Source organism: Siniperca chuatsi, linkage group LG3 (genome assembly GCF_020085105.1).
Source record: "Siniperca chuatsi isolate FFG_IHB_CAS linkage group LG3, ASM2008510v1, whole genome shotgun sequence".
Lineage (NCBI taxonomy): Eukaryota > Metazoa > Chordata > Actinopteri > Centrarchiformes > Sinipercidae > Siniperca > Siniperca chuatsi.
In genome coordinates, this window is record NC_058044.1 from 24,910,419 (window position 1) to 24,936,379 (window position 25,961).

The window sequence follows — 25,961 nt, forward strand, 5'->3', positions numbered from 1 at the left end:
AATATTTACTGCTGAAATGTAGTGGAGTAGAAGTAATATGTGGCATACAATGGAAATACTCAAGTACAGTACAAGTACCTCAAAACTGTAAAGAAACAAAATAGCTCATGAGTATCATGCATTTTATTGGAAATGAGACACACAATACACAGGTATTGCAAGGTCAACATTTAACCTAACATCATTACAAAGAAAAAAAAACTTCATACAAAACATCCAAACAAAAAATCTCAAAATGCTCAAACAGAATTAAAGACAAAATGCAATTAATAATTGTTATTAAAGTTGTTTTGGCTAAAATTTTTCAACAGTTCTGATCAGGTTACATTCATATGTAAACATTGGTATGAGGCAAGACATTGGAAAACTTACAGTCATTACAGTGTCCATCCTTCCATTGCATCGCTAGCTGCAGGACTTGGAGGTAGCCCCTGTCTATGCTGGTTCAAACACAACATTTTGTTTGTGATCAGAAAATAATTTGACAAACCATTCATCTACAGGCAGCCGGCTTTCACCCTGCTTTGTTTTTGGTCGAGGACATCAACATGATAAAGGAGCATCATGGGGATACGTCATCTCCTGGTCCCTCAGAGATGAATATTAACATATCAGCTTTATAATGTGCAAAAAAAGCCACTGTAGCATCTCTTATCTCCAACTGTAATGATTGTTTGATCCAGGGCACTTGTGACAAAATACATTTGGAAGAGGAAAACCTTTCTGGGAGCTACATTTGATTTTATAGTTTCCATTAACACACATGGTCTATCTTTGATACACTGGTTTCAAATGACATCGCCACAAGAAAAAAGGCATGGATGGGAGTTTTTCATTTAACTATAATAAACATTTACACTGGAACATACTGTACATACCCAGTTCTTTTCCTAGCAAATAAGCAACGTGGCCTTTTCTGATGGAAAATCATTACTGAGACAGGTTTGGGGATTGCAATTGCAATAGGCCAACAATATATTATTTTTTATAAATAATTATATGGCAGGATAGAAGAACACTTTTCACATACATCTCTGTTGAATAATATTTTTTTTGACACCACTGCCCCTTTCTAGTTTGGGTTTCTGCATTGGCCTTAGGTCAGCTGACTGACAAGCTTATGATTCGAACACAAAGATTTCAAGGCTTGTAATTAAATGGAAAGACTGAGTTTTACTTTTTGTAAAAGTCAGAGATGCTCTGATTTAAGAACAAAACACAGTAAAATAATCTAAGCTGGGATTTGAAATGTTTATCTTTAACATCACATCCTCTCATCTTTTACATCTGTTCTTTTTTTAACTGTTTTTTTTAAGGATAATAGATAATAAGAATGAGCTGCAACACAAAAACACATATGGGTTACTGTATATTATGTTATAGCTTCTTCATAAGCCCACCAATTAATACAGTAATGTTTTCATATTGTATATCTGACACCCCAAGAGCTGCTATTTGGTAGCGTTGGACTTTTACAAAGTCCTATCATGATTCAGTTAGACAGTTAGGGCAGTCAGGCTTTCCCACAGAATAAGCATCATTCTCCTCCCTCTTTCCTCTTTCATCTGAAACCAAATACTTAAAAATATTCTAAACTCACATCACTATCTGCTTCCAAGAGCTTCAGGATATGTCCAACATAAAGGATGCATTGTGAATTATATCCTTGGTGTATCAGTTGTAGGATCTAGAGCTCTTTTGGGGCCCTGAATCTCACTCTGCCACCTCTGCATGGTCTGAATGTCCACAGGGTTCAGTGGCCAGTCCTTCAGGCCTGGAGGAGGAGAGTGTGCTGGAGGAAGCTTCAGCTCCAGGGTGCAACACCGATGCCCCCTGCAATGTCCCAGGGCTGATCTTCTGGTCAGTCAGAGGGCTGGTCAGGCCCAGATTGGACAGAGCATCCAGGGTACCGTCTGGGTCCACCATCATGTCGATTACTGTTAGATTGGCGCAGAACAAACATTTGAAATTAGTAATCTTAAATTTAACACAGTTCCAAACAGTACAAAATATAGACAGTTGTAATTTTATGTGCCATAGTTCACTAAAAACTAAAGAAAAGCATCACATCCATACCAAGCAGCTGCCTTTCCACTCTCTTTAGATCTTGAATAATGGTTGAAATCTCCTGTTAACATAAATAAAAAATTAAGACTGGTTCAGGATGATGAAGTGAAAGTTCATACACCAAATAAATCAACTCAGTTCATTTCTTTGTTGCTGCAGGAATAAGTTTGGATCTGTGCCGTGTACACTCAGCAATGCTTTATGAGCCCTGTGACTGTGTGGTGGATAGACATATCGCTTCAGGGGTTCACATGAGGCCAGACTGGGTTAAAGGCAGAATTTATGACCACAATGAAATTTTGTGGAACTTTTTGCACCCGCAACAACAGATGTAAGTCTTTCTTCTCCATCAAAACAACCATATTTGGTGTGCTCTGCTCTCCAAAAAAGGAATTTGCAAGGTAATCTAACTGGTATGTGCAAGTATCATTGCTTCAGTAGGTAATCAGATGTTGTGTGGTACGACTACAGAGAAAAGGAAAGAGTGGATTTAATACTGTATGGAATTAATCCCATCCTATGAAAAGCTAATGAATTACTGGCATAAACAAATTCTTGGGCAAAATATGTAATTACTGTAGCCATATCAAATTGCCTTTCAGTTTCTGTCTTTTTGTATTAATTTATGACAAATTAATGCCAAAAAGCAAACATTATGCTGATTAGACTTCCCTGAAATTTGTCTGTCTGATGACTGTATTAAAATGCCTTACAATTAACATGCACAGTGCACTTCTTTACTCTTGCAAAAGGTTGTGTAGATTTAATTTTGAAAAGGTTAGCTGTCAACACCTTGTTGACAACCTTGGTGTTCTTCCACGCACCTGCATATAGTAGTTTTAAGTTATGAAGACAGAATAATCACACACACATTTACTCCTTTTCTGTGACCATCTTTGTTTAGAGCTATTGCCAGCCATGGTTAATACCACATGATCATTCAGGCTTGACATTAAAATGAACCGTGGGTTTCATGTTTTTTTCAAACAGAATATTTTGAGCCTGTACTGAAATCCTCACCACACACTTTCTGAAACAACACTATAAGAATCTATAGCCACGCTAGCAGCAATGTGAGGCTGTACTTAAGCACAGCTTTGCATTTGAGCTAAATGTTAACACTGGCATGCTAACATGCTGACAATGACAATGCTAACATGCTTATGTTTAGCAGGTATCTTAGTTTAGTGTGTTACCATGTTAACATTTGCTAATTAGCAATAAACACAAAGTACAGCTGAGGTTGATGGGAGTGTCATTAGTTTTACAAGTACTAAAATATTGGACAAAGTGAAATTTGGACCTGCTGGCACTACAGGAAAGGTTGAGGGATCACCAAAGTGATTACTTCATCCTGAGGGGAACATGAATGTCTGAACCAAATTTTATGGAAAACCATCCAATAGCTGAGAAATGTCAGTCTGGACAAAAGGTGGACCAACGGACATTGCTATGCCTAGTGCCATGCTGCTAGCGTGGCTATAAATATAACTGTCTTGTCTATTTCACGAGCCTTCAGCACATAAAACTGAAAGTGTGGGACAGGTTCATCACCTTATTGGAGCTCTTGAGTAATAAGGAGTCATGCTCTGCCTGCAGTTTGTTCTCAATCTCTTCCCATTTTCGTTCTTTATCCTTGAAGAGGATCCTGGAGACCGAGTTGGTACAAAAATAGATGAAAGTAAAATACATGAAAATATGTTTGATATAGCTCTTGATAGAAGTAAGCCTATAAGTTGACTATTAAAGTGATTTCATTCACGCATTGTCTGTAGATTGTAGGAATGAAAAAAGGCCTTTGTCATCCTGTGTGTGATAATGAGTAACATATGTGGCTGGTTGTCAGTGTAAACCTTTGTGATGTGCCACTCAAATTGTGCTGATTGGCCTAGTTCTGGCATAAAACACAGACAGAAATCTTAACACACTATATAATGTTCCTATTTTGACAATTCTATTCTGCATTTGCCCTTTCCTCAGTATGGTATGTATTAAATTTACACCAAATTACAAAAACAGGACATTCCTTTATGGACCAACTTCCTGTTTAGTCATGTAGCATGATGCTCACCTGATTTTGCAGGTTGTTTTGTCAACAGACTGACGTATCCTAGAGGAGAGTTGAGTCACAGATGCTAGTAGTAAACTGTCTAGCACTGCCTGATAGATGATGAAAAGAAAGACATCAATGTCACTTTTATTTAACAGAGGCATACAATGAAGGCAGATGGTGGAATTGTAAAGAGAAACTAGAAGCTAACACAACCTTTTCAATGTATAGCCATGACTATTTATGCATTTACACATTTACTAAAATATTCTTTCTCATTAGCTCAGCCAGTAACTTTGGGTCCAGTCATAAGCAGTTTGTCTTCTGAGTGGTGACAGCAGTTGGCATGTAGGGAGCTCCCTCTAGTGGCACACTGGTGGTACAACTTTTCAGCAAACTGTACTGTATATACTGTATGTTCTAACAGTAAACTGCTGTCACCATTAACCAGTCACAGAGTGGAGGTAGAAAATGAAGCTTGTGTGACCTACATTTTCAGACTTCTTTAATGTTAGAGGAGCTTTCACACTTCGCAAGTTGTGCGTAAGTACACAGTGTTTCTCCTTACTCATACTTGAAATAAAGACTTGATTGAGAAAAACATCTAAAATTCAAACTCTAGAATAGCCCTATGGTATGCAGAGTTTGAGGAGTATTGTTTAATATTGAAACAGGGACTCACATCGTCTTTATTCCATGTCTGTCTGCGGATGGAGCGGGAGCTCTGTCCACTTGAGCCTCGGGGTCGAAGCTCCACAGACCGCCCATTAGTTTCCATAATGCTGCTGTGCTCTGCAGAAGGACCACCCACGTCCAAGCTGTCATCAAATACACGCTCCTCCAACTAAAACCGAATTAAAATTTACAAAAAAGAAATGTTATTTCATCAGATCCTATTTGTGTTCAATTGTACATACTTTGACTTTATTAAGAATCTGAATTTCATTGTAAAGAACATGTTGAATCTTGGAAGAAGCAAATAGTTGAAAATCCTGATATTTTGTGGTTATCAAATATAGCAGATAGAAAAAAACAAGCTATGTTGTGGTTGTTTTACAATGTGTTGACTACCAGAGCTCCAGGGTCTGTGGCTGCAGGGCTGACTGAGTCGATCTCTCCTGCCACATCATGAATTTCTCTGGCAAGCATGGCTAGATCTTTGGCAAGGTCTTGGCTAATCCTGACAAACAAACACAAATATTAAATCACCATCTGATGTATGTTAAACCAATTTTTCTTTTGTTTTATTTGGTGATATTTATTTCATATACTTCATACAAGAACTCATAACCATCAAAAGCACTGCATAATGAAAAAATTGTAATAACAGCTGTTAGCAGGAGAAGCACGTTTGAATACTGTTATCATGACTCATCACTGCTCTCAAACGGCACTAGAGTACCTATCACCAACGTACCTGGCTATTTCCTCGCTGTGGGCTGTCCAGTCTCTCATATACTCGTCCTGTTCCCTGGAGTGCTGCTTCAGGGCAGCCAAGCCTGCAGGATTAGGAGTTGCAGGGGCTGAACCACCTAGCTGGGCTACCCGAGTGGAAGGGAACGGCCGTGTTTGGCCCTGCTTGGATATGTGGCGGTTTGAGCCATACTCGTCCTCTGAGGTAGAGGCATACTCAACAGGTACGCGGCGCCACCGAGTGCCGGCTAATATTAAGAAAGAATGGAAGTTAAGTTTAGATGGTGCTTAAAATGTGCTAATTACTAGATTTTTTTTGGTCACTTGGGGGCAGTGCAACAAGCTGTAAACACAGCATTCAGGTTGATATGGCAAATGTTTTACCAAACAGTTGCCTATTTACACATCCAGCAGACAGTGAGCAATGTAAGAATTCATTTGGAGTCATGTTTCTGAAAACCTGACGAATGTAAGTCCAATATTCACTCTTTTTTAGCGCTGTTTTGGTCTCCACCAACTACTGAAAAAAATATTTGGCTCTTTAGCTGCTTAATGCTGCACGATGTTTACCAGCTAGTCGCTAACTTTGTCAGTCTGCTGTTTGGTGCTGGGCAGGTAGTGTACAGTGGGATTAGTCAGGTGATCATTTTCTGTGGATTCGTCACTACGAGCGACTCCTTTTACATCAAACATAATAATTTGACCCACTGTTCATTTGAAAATAAATTAGTGTAGCCTTAGGGAATAGCTAGTTTTACAGGCTGGTAATTACAGATACTTATATAATATTTAGGCAGTAAAAGCATTAATTGGACCAAGGAAAGAACAGAATGTGTCAAAGATAATACTATTTCCATTTCCAATGGACATGAAAGGAAATTGTTTACTATAGAAAAAACTACTTACACACAGGTGTGACATGTCCAAAGGAGGAGGTGCCTTTATTCTTGTCAGGCAGCTTGGAGGCGCTGTTAGCCCTAGCTCTGGGTCCAGACACTGAGGTCACATTAGACCCTCTCAGTCCTTGTCTGATGGCATAATCACCTGCAGCACTCCGGGCCCCCAGACCTCTACTCCTTGTCACAGTGGCCTCTGAGTCACTCTGGGCGGACGGGGAGCCCACCCTCGGCCTCCTCGGCTGTGCCAGAGCCTCTATCCTGGACATTCCCCTTCTTGCCATACCTGTCCTGGATGTGGAACTAGCGGTGGAGGCCTCAGAGGCTACCGACATCCGGTCAAGATCAGCAGGTTCAGTGTCTGATGAGTCCCCCAGCCTGGCTCGCCTCAGCAAGGACGCCCTGGTGGGCCTGGGCTTGGAAACACTGGTGGTTTTACTGGCTGCAGAAGAGGCTTGGGCCTGGGTGATTTTAGCCCGACTAGACTTGGTGCTAGCCCCCACAGTCTGGGCTCTGGCATGTGAGCTTCTAGATTCCTGTGTAGAGGTGGGCTGGGAGTCAGACAGGAGAGAGTTGGAGTTGACGTCATCGTCAGTGAGGTCCTGGGAAGTCCAGGGGCGGCTGGGCTGCAGAGGACCAGATGCCCTGGTCTTGACCCTTCTGTCCTGGTTCTCTCGGGCTCCAGCGGGGCCTTTGCTGGATGAGCACACTACAGTTCTCTCCTTCAGCTGTCCTGCAAGAGTCCGGCGTTTCTGGACTACTTTTCTCGCTCCGTCAGCCTGGCTTACTGTGCTGGTCGTGTCTACATCTGACTCTGGTGACATGGAGCCTTCAATAGACTGACTTGGTGGGTCACCTTGGTCTGATATGGTTGTCTCTAAAAAGGCTGCCACAGCTTCTGAGTCTTTCTGCAGTGTGGTGCTGTCAATGCCAGTCTCCCTACTCTGAGTTCTGCTGCGTGTGAGCCCATCGATGCGAGGTATGAGCTCAATGGGCACGCTGGAGCTTGGTTTCTCCACAGTAAAACTCTCTTGCCTCAATAATGGTTTGCCACTACTTTCCCTAGCCTTCTCCTCCTCCTTTTTCCTTCTCCGTGCCTCCTCCATTCTTTTCTCCCCACTGGTCAGTGGACGAGGGGGGAGCTTGGCCAACACACCTGACTGGCCTGACCTCCCGCCACCACTATCCTGCGACTTGGCTGGTGAGGAGCGACTGGGGCTACCACCGCCCACACCTCCAGTGCCATGACCAGGCCGATTCTTTCCCCTGGCCATCTTCTCCCCCTGGTTGTCCTTCTCCTGTAGCTCTGTGTCCTGTTTCTCCCCCATATCTGTACGCAGGCCTGAGCCTGGGGTCCTCCTTCCTAGGGCGAGCTCCTCACCAGGTAGCTGGGGCAGAGTTCTCCTCTTACGCTCTGTGTAGCCAGACGAGGCAAAGGAGGCTGAGTGGCTGGACTCACTTATTTCAGCTGAAAGGAGAGAAAAACTTATTATTAGTATAATACATATCAATGGTAGGTGGTATGCTAGTAGAATTGATGCACTGGTGCTGTGGTTTCGATTCAGTGATTCTCTTTCTACCAGATGAACCGTGAGATGTTATTATGTTCTTCATACTTTAATGAATTGTCAAGCAGTCTGTCATTTTTATAGTGCTGAAAAATGTGTGCAAGCATCATTTACAGTACAGAAATCCCTACATGAATTTGTTCATTTGTTCATAGCGTGCTGGAACTTGTAAGAAATAACACAAGCTTACAAATGAAAAGTTGAATTCATAATCAGTAAAATGCTTGCTCAATTCAATACACTTACCATACTTGGACTGGTATGACCTGTAGCTTATGGTGGCTCATTTTAGCAAAGTTTAGATAGATTGCTGTGTAACTGACTATGGAGTCAGTTTTACTGCCTTTGTGGCTCTTCTCTACTTGTGCTGCTGTTTTATCATTTACCCGTACCCTGTAATTGTCTTTTGGGGCCACAGTGGCTTTTGTTTAGCAAAAGTAACATATCAAAGTTTCGCTTTAAATGAACAAAATCCTGCAGTCTTAGCAATATTTACCCAAACCCTGGGAAAATAATACTCTGATGAGGTTATACCATGACATTGTGCATCACAAGTTTTCGATAATTAGGTCATGTTTCCCACCACTAGTTAATTTCCCCAACATCTTATGGTAGAAGGATTCAACTCTTGAAATTCAAGAAACCTAAACCAACCTAGACCATGAACTTCAAATGAGCTGACCAACCAAAATATTTGTGTCTTTCCTGTTCAGATGAGATTTTATATAAGTACCTCTGTCCTCTGTGACCATGATGTGACTCTCCCCTCCTGATCCCTCAGGGTCTGTCCTAATGTGACTGGCAGCCAGAGTAGCCCACTGCGAGACCCAGCGAGGGCCACCCACCACCAATTCCTCACGTAGTACCTGGACAAAGACATGAAAGATACAAGATACATACACCGATTGTGTTTAAACAGAGTAGCAGTAGCTGCTTGTTCTGTTGAAGCTAATTAAACTGAGACATTTTGGACTGCATTTTTTGTCAGTTGGTCAGTTTACACACCAGACATTGGTTTGAATTTAAAAACTTTCAGTTTTTGCACCTCTGTCTCCATGCGTCCAGGCTTTCCTCTGTCTCTGGTGCCAGACCTCTGTGAGGTGAGCGTCTCTCTTTTGTCAGCACCCCCCAACCTGGACACACACACAGCCTCCTGCTCATCCACACCAAACACCTGCAACATACACACATGCAAAAGTAAACAAGCACACACATACATGTATTAAAATGATTGTTTTATGATAGAATCAGAAGCCGACTCAATACATGGAAGGGGCTTATTTATAAGTTTCATCTTCCCCACCTTGTCGATCATTTTCCTAGCCTCCTCCTCTTCATGATCTCCATTCTCCAGCTCAATGGTATAGGTCCCTCTGTCACTATAATCATCCCCATGGTGATAGCACTCATCACGGCCACTCTGCTGATGTGGTGCCTCTCCACGTCGCCTCTCCACGAATCCACTTGCCACTTTGGAAGTCGAAGACTTGCGACGACGAGCAGGACTGTCCTCCTCTGCGAAGAGCCCCTCTGGTACGTTAGCACGACCCTCTCTGATCTTCATCCCTGCACCGTCCCAAAGCCCCCACGAGCGTTCCTCCATTGCCACGGCCCTGCGCTGCTCTCCAAGTGCGTTCTCTGAGTCACTCTGAGTACCGTCCTCATGTTTACTGCCTGGCATGGGAGGGTAGAGAAGAAGGTAATGGGTCAGAATGAAAAAAAAAAAGAAAGAGACAAGGAGGGTTAAAGAGAGGCTTAGGCTAAATTAAACTGAAGCAAACAAGCAAGAAATATTTATCATATTATCTTATGATAAATACAGACACACATGCTGCACACAAATGGCTGCACATACACACCTTTAAGACTCTTCAGTTGCACAGGCACATCACTCTTCACACTTTCCCCATCATCCTCAGCAGCCGTGTCTTTCAGAGCCAACGGCAGCTCATTCTGAGCCAGCCAGTCAGCAACTTTGACCTCCGCAGCTACCATGGCTGTCTGAAGTGGACTTAGCTCCTCCCCGACAGCCCTTTTAGGACGCGGCCTGGTCTCTGGTCCCACCTTCGCCACTCGATCTTTGACAGTCACTTTACCTGTCGCCCCAGGGTCAAACTCAATAGTGAAGGAGGCGTGGCCATGGGTGGGCTCTGCACCAGAAGATGCACCAGCCTCTTGTTCTCGCGAGGGGGCTTCACCGCTCTCTTTACCTGCTGAGGAAGTATCCTTCGTTGGGATCTCAAAGTAGCTAGGCTCCTGATTGGAAGCTGTTTGCGGGGCAGACTTTGGGACCTCTGTACTTTTCTTGGTGTCTGTCAGAATTAAAGCAAACGTATGTATTTAGCACCCCAAAGTCTACTAAATATAAGGGAAGTAGTAATATATTTATAAAGCCTGAACATATTTAAAGCTGCTAACAGCTAAGTTGGGAAAATAGAGATATTTCAAATAACACAATCCACATTAATTACTGCCTTAACTACATCACATAAAATAGTATTTTTGCAGCATTGTAAATACCTGTTTCAGCTTTTTCTCGCTTCCGATCTGAGCTCTTTTCCTCAGGTCTCCCTGGTTGCTGGTCATCAGCGTCTCCATCTCCCCACCAGGCAGGCTGGCCATAGAGGGGCGTGCCTCTGTGCAACAATGCTAGGTCAACTGGCAAAAACAACCCGTCGTTTAATCTTACAAGGGACCACAACTTACCACAACTAAAACATTTTAAACAGCTTAAGAAGTGAAGACCAACTGTTGGATCATTTTGGCCGTAGCTGGTTGTTTACTTTGCCAAGTACTACAGGGCTGCAACTAGCAATGATTTTCATTATTGATTTATCCATCTTTTAACCCCCTATTTAACCCCAATTTAGCATTTATAAGGACTATCTAAACAATTTATAATGATTTATAATACATTGTAACATACTAATGTAGTTGTAAGCACATATTTTTAGTGTTTATAATTTTTTTGTGTTTATGTATATGTGTATCTATCTTGTGTATTAAGCATCTGAAACTGGTGTATATACAGTTTAATGACCAACAGACCAAAACTCAAAGATCTTCAGTTTATAAAGATATAAAACAGAGAAAAGAACCTAATCCTCAAATTGGGAAGCAAGAACCAGCAAAAGTTTGGCATTTTTGATGAATAAATGACTCAAATTGTTGACAAATACATCAATCCACCAACCGTTTCAGCACTCAAATACTTTTGAACATAACTAGCCATCAATATGTGATCCTCAGACTCCTATAAATTTGTGAAAGCGACACTGAGATCTGTGTCATTGATATGCTCATGCAGTGTTGTGACCTGCATCCTCTGTGCTGCATCCTCTGACATTTTCACCTGTCGCCTTATCATCCACCCTGTTGGCCTCGGGGGGCTTGGCGGCGGCCCCCTCACACACCGGTGCTGCTGCTGCCTCGGAGGGTTTCACCTCACATTTAGACGATTCCCCTTCTGGAGGTTTCTTCTGGTTCAGCTGAAGCTGGCTGCTGAACTTCTCATGCTGACAGATGGGACGAGCAGGGAGAGTTTAGAGAGACGGAGGCAAAACTTGACTGTCAAATCTATGCTGCTAAATCTATATGACGGCAGCCAGATTTTAATTGAAAATTTTAGAAAACAATCATGTCTAACACATTTATAGTGCATAACTCCAGACTGTACATTTTCTTTTTCATTTTCTCTTCAGCCATAGCATATAATTGAAGAGACATTATAAATATTACCACTGAACTTTCATCTTCCTCATTAAGAAGAAATCCTATCCTTTCTACGGGTACCTGGGCAGTTTCATCAGATTCATCAATCTTGAAAAGTAGTATTTTGCACATCAGCAGAACTCTTTGCTCTCTTTGACTAAAATCCACCTTTCAGGGTTTTTTTTCACACTGATGAAAAAATAGTGCTTTCTGGCTGCACTGCTTTGAGCAGGCATATTTAATCTGCCCTTTTACATATGAACTCTGGCTACTAGTTCCTCACAACACGCACAACATGCTGTCTAACCTTGAGGGCCTCCTCTGGAATATGCATCTCCCCCCGAACCACAGTGAACAGGTTGGTATGTGAGGCAGGTTAAGGTAAAAGATGACGAGCTCTTTGCAGGGGTGAGAAACATACACTGATAGCCTTATCTATTATGCAGCAGGCAGAGTGCATCGAGCATTCACAGCTATTCAAGAACAGATGAAGTTACAGTGTTGTCCATGTACACTGACCTTGTGCTGTGTGTCACTGGGTTTGACAGGTATACAAGACCATATTCAAAGGATATCATACCCAAACCTTAATTTGTCATCCATCTTCAGTGTGACATAGATTTGCTCCTGGATTCTGACATCATTGACAAATGTCTGCAAACAAAAGCAGAGTGTGATTAAGAGCAAGAGGGTAAAGATTTGGGCTGGGTGTTGAATCCCAGTTGTGTTTGTGTAATGAATTGTGTCTGTAACACCTAGTACTGAAAACAACCAACGACCAAAAGCTTGGACCGGACGCTTGGTCAGAATCCTTGTTTAGTTTACTTATTCTTGAAACAGATATTTAATAATTCTGATATTTTTACACTGTCTGTTCGTGTTATGACAGCATTACCCATGGAGAAGTTAAGCTTATTTGTCCTTTTTTGTAAAATAGAATTGAAAAATATGTTAATACTACTCATCAAAGTATAATTGATCAGTACCAAAAACTCATATTGGTAGCAGGACTGAAAATGTGAAAATAATACAAGTTCTATTATTTTACACTGGCTAAACGCTTGATAGCCAAATAAATAAAACAAATTAATTTTTTAACAGATAGAAGATAGCTTAGCGCTTGATGACGACAAAAATGAAAACACCTTCTATAGTTTAGAGATGCTGAATCATGAATTTCAGCAAATAATTTAAAGATCCTCTCCAGACATATTTAAGACATATAAAAAGGAATAATCATTTGAGCCTGATATGTTTTTTCCACAGAAAAGTTCAGCTAACTAATTAAAAATTGCTAAAACTACATCTACTCCTTCTCCCTCATTGAAAAGAATCTGTAAATATGTAAATATTTTTCATTTCTAAAGTTGAACTGCCGAACACAAGATGCCTCGTACTTCACTGAAAAGTCCATTCTCCATGTATGTGACCTGGAGGTTTTACATTTCCACATCACACTTGTGTAAGATGAACACTGGAGCGGGACTGGCTCCATACTAGTTGTGATGTCACAAATCATGCTGGTAAATACACGTTAAAATCAGATTGAAGGTGAGCACAGAGAAACTTTCCCCCTTCAGCAGATGAATGTGGAAACAAGCTGCACACACATCATTCTGCACAGTGAAGCTCAAACATCCAAGTGAAGTAACAATAAGCAAAACACATTTTTGAGTGGAGGGGGACTTAAAAAAGAAATCTATGATGCTTTGGAATCAAGCTCTTGAAATTGCTTGATGACATGACATGTCTGTCCCTCACTATATCAGAGAGTTTCTTTTCTAAGCAGTAAGTAGATAAAGCAGTTAAGACACAGAATAGTAGATAAATAAAAAACTCACCCCATTTAAGCTGCCCAGGTCCTTAACTTTATGTTCGTCTGTATTCGGCTCATAGTTGATGACGGCGTGCTGTTTGTCCACACTGCGGGACTAAATCACACAAAATCCAGTCAATCACTGTAATCCACACTAATCTCAGTGCTTCAGATAATAATCCAACCAGATGAAGAATGACAGCTCAGAGCTTGAGTCTGGAGGAGTTACAGTACTGTACCTGCAGCATGAGCTCACAGTCGTCCCTCCCCACAAAGATCATCTCCCTGGGGAGACGATGACGCGTCCCCCCGCTGCTCACCAGGAACCAGGAAGTCAGACTCATCTCTGCCTCACTAGCTCACCTTTGACACTTAATGCATCCTGCTGAAAACAAGAACAGTGTTAGATTGCAGTTATCTATCTGTCTGTCTATCTATCTTGCTATCTATGAGTCTATTTACGAGTCAACAAAAAGATACCTTCTTACAGTGCTAACAGGCGTGAATAAGGCATGCTGCTTCATACAATTACAGAGAGAAAATGACTTCAACATCTGTGTATGAGAGTGTGTGTTTGTGTCACATGCACAGTAGCTATTTGAGGTATCACCCGAGGACACTGACACGCCTCCCACATCTCTCCCTGTAGTGCAGCAAACAACAAGAAAGAAGAACTACGAGTGTAAAAATCCACTAACAGTTTACAGAAATCCAGGCATCCTACTAAACTCCCAAATTGAATTGCTCAGCAAAGTCGCCTGGTCACCAAATCCAGCACCACACCACTGAAAAAAAGAGAGGAGGAGTTAGATATTGTACAAAGAGAAGGAGGAAGTGAGGATGACCTGGGGTAAACTTACGAGACAGGCGTCCAGAAAGACAAATAATGATGCATGTGCACTAGAACAGCTGATTTAATTGGATGCTATGTCAGAGAGAGCACACACACATATATTAGCACACACAGTCCGGAAGGAGGCAGGAAGTCAGGGAAACAGATAGAGAAAATAAAGAGAGCAATCATGTTTTTCCTTGAAACCCCACATCTCTGCTCCCCATGATGCTTTCATATGATTCCCATGCAGTTGTCAGAATTCCCATGCACAAGGAACAGCACAACAGCTCTTTTCACTGAGACAACCAGCCGGTCCTCCTTCTGCAGGAGCATCATGAGCACACGGGCCTTGCTGACTCACGATCTGACGGAGCCATAGGTGAATTTGTGGCATTTAATTACGCACACTTTTCATATCTAGGGCTCCTGTTTGTGCATCAACTCAATCCTAAGGGACCCGACAGCCCCCCCCCCCCACACACACACACACACACACACACCCATGGGTTAACCCTTTCAGTGGCCTGGCTTCTAGTGGCCCAGATTTCCCTTTTAGACGCTTGACCACACACGGCTCCATCCACTCTCAGATATAAATCTCCTCTGCAAATGACAACACATCAAGTGTGCCTGCAAGCGGCGGTAGCCGATGGGTTATAGTCAGCCAATGACAGAGCCTGAAAATTAGCCCAGTTAGGCCATGTCTCGGTCCAGCGTTTATCATGGAGCCAGTTAATAATGACACCGTGCTAGAGAGGAATATTCAGTTAGAATAATCTAATGTTATACAAAGACCATGCACATTATGATATAAATAAATGTATAGCTGCAGTGTGACTGCTACAGTGTGGATGTTTATTACCGATTTGTCATCTGAAGCGTATTGATCCTTAACGATCTCTCGTCCTTTACGCACACTCTTTAAGATAAAAAAAGAGGCTAATTTAGTCAGATTTACGATAACAGTCATCACGTGTGATTGTAAATCAGGCTATGGAGGCTGTCTGCTAATGTGCAGCCAAGGCTCTCCCGTTATGGACGACATATAGGTTTGTCGCACAAACACAGCGACGCTCATTTCACCGTCTCCATCCTTAGCGCTGAGACAGCAGTAAGAGACGACAGGGCCGGCCTGTTAGAAATACAAACAGGGGAACATAAATGTCACTCACCAGGTGCTATACGGACAATCAGCATCCGATATGTAGAGGATTATGAACGGAGCTGCTGCTGCTGTCCCTGTAAACCGGCTGCCCAGCCCAGCTCCTCCAACATTACTGTGTCTCGGCCTCACGGTGGCGCTATGTGCTCATTTAGGAAGAGCACATGAGGTTATGTAATACCACACTGACAGCAAACCGTGAGTGGCCCATATTGGATGTGTGATTGTGATATTTTGGAACAATGAGTCTATATAAGCGATATACAGAGTTAATAGGCTACACGTGGAATACTATTATATAGGCTGTATATAATGAAAAAGTAGGTTATGATAGTAGAATAGTGTAAAATAAAATATATTCCATTTTTCATTGTTGCAAAAATTGTTTTAGGTTTTGAGGCTATTTGTTTAACTCTTTAAAACATATTATGTTAGAGTAGCCCTTTTGAGTAGCAGAATTATTAGTATTTTATAATTAAGTAGCAGTTTTAACGAGGACAAAATAATTATGTGCAATTCTGAAGCCTTTAAAAAATATGTTAATAACCCAGCTCAGTGCTCTGTGTAGTCATAACTGACTACATAGGCTGCTTGCATCATTTGTATTTGGAGTCAATCTCGACTTGAAACACTAGATGGCGCCAAAGTATTAAGCTGTGATGTGCGCGAGGGCTTAGATACAGTCGTTGAGCCTGATCAATTATGGGGCCAACATTGCACCAACAAAAGGGCTAAAATGCACGCTTAAAAAAAATAATCAAATGAAATCAAAGCAAACTACTATGGTTGTCTGTTTAGAACACCAGCAATTAGACAAAGCAGTGACTTTTCTCACCAAAATGAAACGTGGGTTGTGTGAATTCTCTCTCCTGGTTGTTGTTTATGGGCCCTCATCTGTAATAAGTTAGAGAGGGGATTTTTATGGCCCAAATGTGACTAATTTGGCTCAGACTGAATCTGTTATAACTTTATTTAATATTTTCGAGATATTAAACCAAACAGATATTAAAAAAAGGGGGATCCCTTTGTTTAGGTTATTTTCAACATTTATGTAAATTATATCATTATAAGAATGGGGCCAAGGTGAGATAGTAAAGGGAACTATGCTTTAGGTGGCCTTCATCTACTATCATTCACTGTTTTAGCTGGATAAACCTTTTAGGTTCCCTCACACAGCAATTATTAGCCTGCCGTTTAAAGTGCAGCCACACTTCACTGATGCGTTAATCCTCAGTGGTGTCCCTGAGCGGTGGTCACATTTAGCTTTTATGTAAAATAAACATTATGCTTTGTAGCTTCAGCCAAAAAGGCAATCAAAAAAAAAAAAAAAAATTGAATCGCAGCTCGCTTGTTCAAATGATTTTGTTATAATTTGTTCATTTTTTGGCTCACAGTTTCTAATGTCTAACTATTTGCCTGGTTGCATGTGTTTGTAAATCCGGACGACTTTACTGTCTGTGCTCCTGTACAGTAAAGGCTATAACATCCCAATAAAACGATAGAAAGCTCAACAGAGACGCTAAATCATTTGAATAGCCTAGATATATTCTACATATAATATCACAACACTATAACAGAATATTACAGGGCTGTAACTTTCCAGCTGTGTGTTTCCTAAAGCCCCGATATGGATTTAAATGTGAATTTTAGGCTTTTATTTTTGTTATCATAAGTGCTTAGCCTGTTGTCGTTTGTTTCTGCTTTTCTGTCATGTAAACAACCTGTCAGATGAAAACACTAAGATAAGCTGAGAAAACAAATCACTGTTTCACGTTATAGTTTTTGACTCAAGTGCAATGTTCACGTATAGAGAATTGCTTTAACACCTTTAATTGTGTTTAATAGTATCAAATCAAAGTGTGCCGTAGCCTATAAATCAAAAGACACTGGATTCTAAATGTAGGCTAATATCTATTTTTTGTAGCCTATATTTCCCCCTTCCTTTGCTCTATTAATAGTCCGATGTGCCCACAGACGGATCATTTTATGATTACATTAATATCAATTTGATCTTCTTATGTCACTCTCTTGCATTTAGGCCACGTGAGTTAACATCTGCATTGTGGTACCCTCTCCAGAAGTTGGACAACAACCGAAGTAAGTTGATCCACTTTATAGCCTCTACATAGAAATGGGGAAACGGTATAAACAGCTCTTCCTCGTTGGCCCCTTATATAAAGCTTTAACCTCACAAATGAAACAAATGAAACAAAAACAAGTAGAAAATACACACTGGAAAATGCATCGCCTCCTCCAGTCATGGCAAATGTAATTTAAGGAATATTTATAATAAAATAAAAACACTAAACACTTTAGTCCATCGTCATGTAAAAATACAGTCTACACCGCAAATTTACATAATCACTGCATATTCATATCAGCCTGAAAATAAACTCTGATAAATATGAATGTGGCAGTAACGCTGGGTTTATCCTCCACTACATCCCTGCTACGTTCTTTGCTTCATGTTTTCCACTGCTCCTCTACTTCCTTGGATAACTCAAGTCCTCTCTCTCTCTCTCTCTCTCTCTCTCTCTCTCTCTCTCTCTCTCTCTCTCTCTCTCTCTCTCTCTCTCTCTCTCTTAGCCCAGCCCCCTTGATCCCCTCTGTCCATTGGTGTCCTCGGGGTCTCCGTCCCCCCCCCCTTCGGTCCCCCCTTCCATAGGTAGTCCATAATGAGTGTCCATTGGTTTTTATTATGGCTTGTCCCCCTCCCACTGCCGGCTTCGCCCTGCCCACGTTTTGTATGTCTTAGTCCGTCCATCTCCTGACGTTCAAGTTCGCAGGAACGTCACGTCCGCACTTGAACTTGCAGCTCAGGGGTGCTTCGCCGTACCCCAATCACTCTCTCTTTGCGAAAAAGTCATGAAGAGGTCCGCACAGCCCGTAGCGCGCTACGCCTCACCCTCTGTATGATCTGCAGTTCATTTTTTTTTTGTTTGTTTGTTTTTCCTATTTGGATGTCAGACGCATCAATGAAGATATTTCATTTGGAGTCTACATTGTAGGAACGGATTTCCCAATGTGAACTCAGCTGAAAAGCCGCCACTAAACCAACATGTCTCGCCGCAAGCAAGGCAAACCCCAGCACTTGAGCAAACGGGAGTTTTCGCGTAAGTGGAGATGAATCGCATTTTGACTTAATTTAGCTGCTTGTCCCTCTCAGCGAGCCACCTCTTGTTTGTGTCGTATAGGGCAACTTCCTTGGGGGAATTTGAATAGGTAGGATACGGCCACGTCCTGAGTGAAATTACAAAACGCAAACATGTCCAAAACTACAGGTTATTTTAAATTGATTATTGGATCTTCTGGTGGAAGTTTCGAAACAACGTGACAGAGAACTTCAACTTGTGTTGGCGAACGTGTTGTATAACGCAGCCTTCAAGGTTTCTTTCGCCATTAAAGGGCATGCATGGGCTTTATGGCCAGAGACCTTTGGCTATATGAAGGTAGCTGCTGCCGTTCTGCTGCTGTTAAGTTTTCAGGTGTATTATGTAAAGCTGTTCCACTACAACAACCCACACTCTTCTATTTTGTCGTTAGAATGTATTTACAGAGGTTTGAGCTGGTTCGGACACAGGGAAGTGGTGTTTACATACCCACTTGTCCACAGCGCAGAGACCTCGTGCGCGTCACCTAGAAGGAATATACTTTCTGTGTCACAAATTGCTCACAGCTGCTATTTAAACACCGTGTTTTTAATGCGCAGTAGTTTATCTAGTGTCATTCCCAGATATATGTTGTCTAAATCCGCACGAATCTCCGTGCGCGATACTGTTTTACAACTACAGGAGAGGAAACCAGGAAAGTCTTTTTACGCGCGTGTGTGATACAATTGCAGGGCATTGATTGAGATTGCAAGATAGTATTTTCGCGCTGTCAAGATACGTTAATGATTGCAGGAGAATTATTTTCCACCACCCGGCTGATAACAGTAGGAACTGCTTTATCAATACACTCCTCCGTGACACGTCTCTATATATACAGATTATTATAATTTAAGCTTTAAGTGGAGAATAGGAGCCCGTGCATTTCTTTTGTCGTTAATTATTTTTGTTGTAAATGTGTCTCTGCATGCTGTTCCCATTTCGGTTGAAACCAATTATGCTCTCACAACATGTATGCCTTCATTTGTAGGATAATTGTCAAAAGGTTTGTCAGTGGGGGGCGCAATATGATTGTAGTCCTGTGGACCACTTGAACTTGATCCACTTTTTTCCCTGTGCTGCTTGACCAAGCGCATGCAGAGGATCGTTTTAGCAGAAATATGTGATCGTATGTTTTATGTTTCTTGTATATGGAGAAAAAAAGAAATTCAAATATTCAGAGAGAAAGCAGACATAAAGTGCTTTAACAAGCACTTATAGGCTTGGGACAATTTATAAAAATATATACATTAAATAAAAACTTTTTTTTACACTTGCATAGGTTTCATTTAACCTATATAATTTCTATTTTTTGCATCTGACCCAGATCCTTTTCAGTTCAGTTACATTTAGTTTGGCAGAATAAGTATGCTTTCATATATTCACATTATGAATTTAAACAACAAAATACTTGACTGACTGCATAATCACATTTTTGTTTGCATAATTTTGTTTTGGGACCAGTTGTGAGCTGTCATGTGGCAAACACTTAATTACATATTTATACAGGCAGAGAGGAAATGTACCTACATGCTTTATACATTTGTTTGTTTTTTACTCCATTTGATAATGAAAAATATATTTTCTCCCCTATGCCACTTTTCAGTGAGTGAGTTGAAATTAAATGATTGATCCACTGTTATAACAGGGAGCCATAATAGACTAAAATAGCAATCAAAGAGGCCTAATGATTTTTCTGATAGTGAAACAGACCTACTCCTGTCTCCCAGTGGGAAACACTGGCGTAAACTACTTTAAATTCCAGCGCAGTCAGATGTCTGAAAAAAGGACTAGATTTTAGTTTTCAAAGTTATTCACATCACTCTTGCGTGGCATCAAAATGAGATTATTTAGTTTGAAGAAAATCTTTCCACCTAACCCAGCCTCACACACCTCGCCTATGTCCGTGGCATAAACTGGTTAAGATAAGCTCCAGGAAAATAGGGGCAAATTCCCTCATCTTTAATGCAGTTGAACATACAGGTAACAGGGCCTATCTTGCATAGTCCCTCACCACCTTCTCGTCTGACCGACACGGAATTAAAGGTTGAACCGGTGGTAAGAATTCATCACATCTTATCTCAACATCCCAGTCGGGGCACCCAATGTCGTTTACCGTGTGGCTAGATTACTTCTTTTAAAATGCTCTCTCTCTCTCTTCTCTCTCCTCTCTCCCTCTCAGTCGGTACTTCAGGGACCTACTCCACATCCAACCCTTCAATGTCTAACCTTGGTTCACGAGATCCCAGCACTTTTAACAAAATGGGGTCCAATCATCTTGAACTCAAATTAGAATCTATTTTTTGATTCTCAGAGGTGTTAGGTTCATTAAAAAAGCGAGATTGGCAGCACAATAAAGAGGGTCAAGCAACTTAATCGTTTGGCTGCTGCCTGAAAGCTGAACATGTCAGTCCTTATCGAAGTAGTCTGTGTGCTCTTTCTGTCTTTCTTCTTTCTTACTTTCTTTTTTACTTTCTTTTTCTCTTCTAAAAATATTTTTATACACATTTTACAACTTGACCATATTCCTGTAGATGTCTTCATATACTGTAGCAGTGTGTGACTCATTAATGTGCTTTTCCATTGCCTCTCCTGACACATTTGTTTAAAAGCTCTACAGAATCACTACCTCTCACTGAACTATGGCTCACAAACTTCTTTCTTGTCTGCCCGTCCAGCTGAGCCGCTGTCAGGTGTTTTACGAGAAGAGGACTCTCAGGACTCCCCCAGGCTGGGAGTGGCTCAGGGTGAGCCCCTAAAAGGAGACCAGGACCTGCTGACCTGCGGCCAGTGCCACTCCCGCTTCCCCCTGGCTGACATCCTGCTGTTCATTGAACACAAACGGAGGCAGTGCCACGGGAGCCTCTGTACGGACAAACCTCTGGACAGGCCACCATCCGCCCCGCTTGCCTCGCCCCTCTCCACGTCCTCCTCGCACTCGCGGACCCACCATCAGCACCCGCGCAGAGCGTATCACCCCGTGGAGGTGGCCGTTCAGGTGTCGCCGCAGGATGAGGATTGTTTATCTGCACCCTTGCAAGGAATAATCCCCAAGCAGGAGAATATAACAGGTAAACACAGAGGGAGCTTAAAATGGCTGCCACGCAAGAGTAAACAAATGAGCGAGATGAGAAAAAAATGTGGGATGTGAGTCTTTAAGGTTTAAAGGTCTGGAGTACATCACACTTTCTGAGGTTCATAGAGAGTTTATTTCAAAAGGAAACAAATGCTTTCTCATATTTCCTTGGTTTTGCTTCTGGTAGTAGGGACGAATGAACCACAGGAAGACCAGCCGTCATTTTCATGATTGAGAGAAAAGGAAACATTTGCAGATAGTGAAAAAGACACATACATACAGACAAAGAAACAGATTATGAAAGAGAGAGAGAGAGAGAAAAGATGGGTTTCTTTTGGTTTGTTGCTGCATCACAGATGTGCTCAGATCCTGTGGCCTCCACATTCTCTCTCATGTGGTGGCGAGAGATGTATCTCTATCCCTCCCTGGGTTATTACACTGCCATATCTCTCGTACCCTCAAATATGTGCCTGCAAAGGCTCACTCTAATGCTAAAATTAAAAAGAGATAGAAAAGAATGTAATTATGCTGAACTGTCAAGGAAGAAGCGTTTATTTGAGGGAGCCTACAGCCACTAATTGTCTGTGTTTTTCTTGATTTGAGTAATTAAGGACTTCTTAAGGCGGCTGGTCGGTTTGTTGTTTGTCCACCGGGGCTAAATGAGACTGTAATGAAAACATGAGTCGCTGTGCAAACAAGCGTGGGTCCCTTATGACTGGTTTTACAGAGTGGGGTTTGATTTTGACCAGCCTATTTGAGTGTTTATTCATTTCCTTTTACAGATCTGATATCATGTGCTAGATTGGGCTGATTGTCCAGTTGTGATTTAATTTGAAGCCAATTCAGGCTAAATGCATGGAGAGTAGTACTCAATAATGTGCACTACTGTACCGTATTAGTCAGCGCTGCAGCTTTGCAGATGGCATTGTAAAGGGACTACTGTTATCTGTTGTTAGCTAGTCAGCCCACTGTCACACAGAATGACCGCTGTTCATTAGTGTGCAGTTTGTTAAACATCTGCCCTGTGTATGAGCACACACGCACACGGACATGTGCACACGCATCCTCACACACGCATACACATCCGACATGCCTCTTGGCCTTGTCAGCTGTTTGGACATGCTTTTCTTTCTTGCTCATTTAGATCATCATGCAGTGGAGTTCACATGATATCATAAGGTCACTAACATTGTGAGCATAGCTTTATTTATAGGCCTTATGTCTCTTGGCATTGTGTAACAGTCAGGCTTTCCTCGGTATTGTAATGGATTGTATGTTGCATGTGGAGTGAGGTCTTGTCCTGTTGTGACAACTCATCTGATTATGATATAACCGTGTTATAAGAAAACACGAGTGTGTGAGGTCAAGATTACGGATAAGGAGAAGTATAAACCCATAACAGATTTTGGATAAAACGGAAGATGCAGCCGTTGTGCAGGACCACACATCAGTCACTTGTGCATAAAAGCCAGCCTCCCCCCACCTCTTTTTCTGTGTCCAAGATTGATGGATCCAGACTGGCAGTGCCAGCGCGCCACCCCATGCCCCATATGCTAGCTGCCATGTTCTCTCACCCTGCTCAGTTAGAGACTGACACTGAGATGAAGCATCTCAATACATACTGTCCCTACACACTGTATCTCTGCCACACTGGCTTCATGTCCAGTTTATTCCAGGGGAGTGCATTATATGTTCCACCCTTAAAGATTTACTGTATCCTGCTGCACTGCATACACTCAAATGAATGTGACCCTTCCACTCCCCACACTCCTCCTGAAATGTCATTGGACGCAGATGGATTTCTGTATGGACAGCAGCTTATACAAGCAAGGGCTTGGGCTAGGTTTAGGAGAGAAGCTGCTGGATTAAAGGAGCTGATACCCAGGATGGTTGAACTTGGAGGTGGGGGCGGTGGGGGGCAGTTGTCTGAAATACACCCAGAGCTGGAGATGAAGCTGTGCCTCTCGGTCTCCGCCTTTGGGACAGCTGAGGCCGTCTGGGAGTCTCATGGCTGCAGCTGGGGCTGGGGTCTGCAGTCTGGAGCTCTGGGCCGTTAGAAGAGGGCAGAGCAGCCTGCGTGCCATCATTTGCATGATAAACAATTTAAGATATGCATAGGGACAACGTAGCTTGTCTCCAGATTATGGATGGCCCAGAAAAAGAGCAGATGACGGTTTCTCACACAAACTAAGTGACTGTAGTGTAGTGTAAAACTGGATCTATTTCACTGGATATAGTCACTATTAAACAGCCATACTGGTGAAGTGGATTCATAGTTTTTATTTACATTCACATTCATTATTCTGCGGACTAAATTAGGTTGTTATCAGTGCAATAAATGATTGTTTGGGTTTCCTACATTGAGTAATTGGAGCAAGATGCTTTTCATTGTTATGATTTAGGATGCACAACCACACTACAGTGTATGGGCTTTATCATGTCCTATATATTGTCCCATAATTAGTATTTTTACAAATCGTTTCTCTTCACTACATTTTATGAGTGTGGTACCACATTCTTGTGCTCGTATTGTTACATTACCGTGGCCTGCATTTATCCATCCCAGCATTAACACCTCTTGCATTCTCACCAGTCTAGCCATGTGTGTTAATGAGGCCATTGTAGCTGCTCAAATCGACCACCATCTCACACCTCTGTCTCTTTCCAGTGCACTGCCTCTATTGTAACCTGGACTCTGAATCGATGCTGAGTTAATTATGGCAGCCACCTTTCCCCCTTTTTCTCTATGAGTAGGAAAACATTCTAATAACTGAGCGGTATTTCTTGTAATACCTCTCTGTGGCTGTAGTGTGTCTTCCCGCAGCAGCTTGCCTGTCCTGTTTGTCCCTGTGTGTTGTGGAGACAAAGGTATTTAGCAGGCTCTGTATTGGCACTGTGCCACCTTTCTCCAAACCACCAGCCCCCCCCGCCCTCCTCATAAGCACACACATATACACACTGAGTATCTGTCAGGCAGAACTGGGGGGCTGGGCAGTGCATGGAGAGTGCGTGTGTGTGTGTGTGTGTGTGTGTGTGTGTGTGTGTGTGGTGAGGGATGAGCGGCTCCTTGGTAGTGATATCTTTTTCCTGTGGCCAGTGTGTATGTGCGTGCATATGGGTCGCTTTGCAAGTTCACATGCTGTGTTTGCCTTTGTTTCGGGGATCAGTTTAATTGTTACTGAAAAGGCACAGATGCATGCTATTGTAATTATTGGACACCAGCTAATATTTTCACCATAAGCACTCCATTGTCTGTAAAAACTGACTCTAATTTGATCCTACAGTTGCTTTGGGCTCTGATAAAAATCTGTCCTATTTTTGGATATGGGCTCCACTAAGTTTTAATGAAGGTGAACAGGAATGGTTTTTAGGATGAATTTTTCATAGAGGACATTTTTGTATTCCGATGCCAAGCTCTAAACACCCACAAATGTTGTCGGTGGAGATTTGTCAGCCTTTGTTGTTGGATTGAGTGTTAGTGGCACTGGCTGCATTCAAGTGCTGAAGTCTAGTGGATGTTTTCATCTCGAGTGTGGATGCAGTGTTAAACTAATGTATGTGCATATGTGTGCACGTGTGTGTGTATGAGTGTGGTTTTGACAACTTAAACTGTTTAGAAATTTCTGTGTGTGTGTGAGAGAGACAGAGTGTGTGTGTCGGGCTGTTTGTTAAAGCTTTACCACTCTGGGCGTGCAGGCTGAACATGAAAGGGTCTTTGACTTGGCAAGCCTCGCCTGAGGACACCCCTCTGTGGACCATGCCAGGCCAGACTTGGCACACAGCACTGGGCCTGAGGGACGGGCTAGGCCTAAATGTGTGTGTGTGTGTGTGTGTGTGTGTGTGTGTGTGTGTGTGTGTATAAGAGGGAGGTAGAGGAGGTGTATCTGTGTACTAAAGCAATGTTTTGTGGGTTTAGGAAGCAGGACTTATGGTGAGGTGGTTGCTATGTGTGTGACTGACAGCGGGAGTGTGTGCGTACTTAAGGATAGGTATGTGTGTGTGTTTGTGTGTGTGCTGTCCTCGGGGCTCCTGGCTTGGGCTTTCTGTGTCTCTGTTTGTCTTCTAACAACCCCAGTACCGCAGCCTCAGGCCGTTCAGGTGGAGGCTAGTTCAAGTATGCATGCACACACGGACACACACAAACATGCACACATACACACAAAAACAGGCTCACATAAATGCATGCACCCACCCACTTACCTACCCACAAACGTACACAGA

General features: G+C 42.2%; 2 protein-coding genes across 6 annotated transcripts in view; one reads left to right on the top strand and one right to left on the bottom strand.

Moving 5' to 3' along the window:
• Positions 1–105: 105 nt before the first annotated feature.
• On the bottom strand, positions 106–15,644 carry cep170ab (centrosomal protein 170Ab). 5 transcript variants are annotated; one of them, XM_044190689.1, is made up of 20 exons: positions 15,529–15,644; positions 14,220–14,306; positions 13,761–13,903; positions 13,547–13,636; positions 12,281–12,359; positions 12,013–12,071; positions 11,347–11,509; positions 10,515–10,652; positions 9,854–10,306; positions 9,298–9,668; positions 9,040–9,168; positions 8,728–8,860; positions 6,437–7,894; positions 5,535–5,778; positions 5,189–5,297; positions 4,800–4,961; positions 4,139–4,227; positions 3,622–3,715; positions 2,077–2,128; positions 106–1,937 (listed from the first exon to the last, which is right to left on the bottom strand). In XM_044190689.1, the coding sequence occupies exons 3-20, from the start codon at positions 13,863–13,865 to the stop codon at positions 1,714–1,716; spliced, it is 4,152 nt and encodes a 1,383-aa protein (XP_044046624.1). In that variant the 5' UTR covers positions 13,866–13,903; positions 14,220–14,306; positions 15,529–15,644; the 3' UTR covers positions 106–1,713. The 5 variants fall into 5 exon arrangements, with proteins under 5 accessions (XP_044046624.1, XP_044046625.1, XP_044046623.1 ...); XM_044190690.1 differs by having other exon boundaries at positions 13,761–13,906; XM_044190688.1 differs by adding an exon at positions 15,219–15,275 and having other exon boundaries at positions 13,761–14,306; positions 15,529–15,634.
• Positions 15,645–18,250: 2,606 nt separating this feature from the next.
• LOC122873501 (B-cell lymphoma/leukemia 11A-like) overlaps positions 18,251–25,961 on the top strand; it is a 36,669-nt gene continuing 28,958 nt past the window's right edge. Inside the window, exons 1-2 of the mRNA XM_044190271.1 lie at positions 18,251–18,631; positions 21,343–21,735. Of these exons, the coding sequence (XP_044046206.1) occupies positions 18,577–18,631; positions 21,343–21,735 (448 nt within the window). The 5' untranslated portion in view covers positions 18,251–18,576. The remainder of the gene's footprint in view (positions 18,632–21,342; positions 21,736–25,961) is intronic.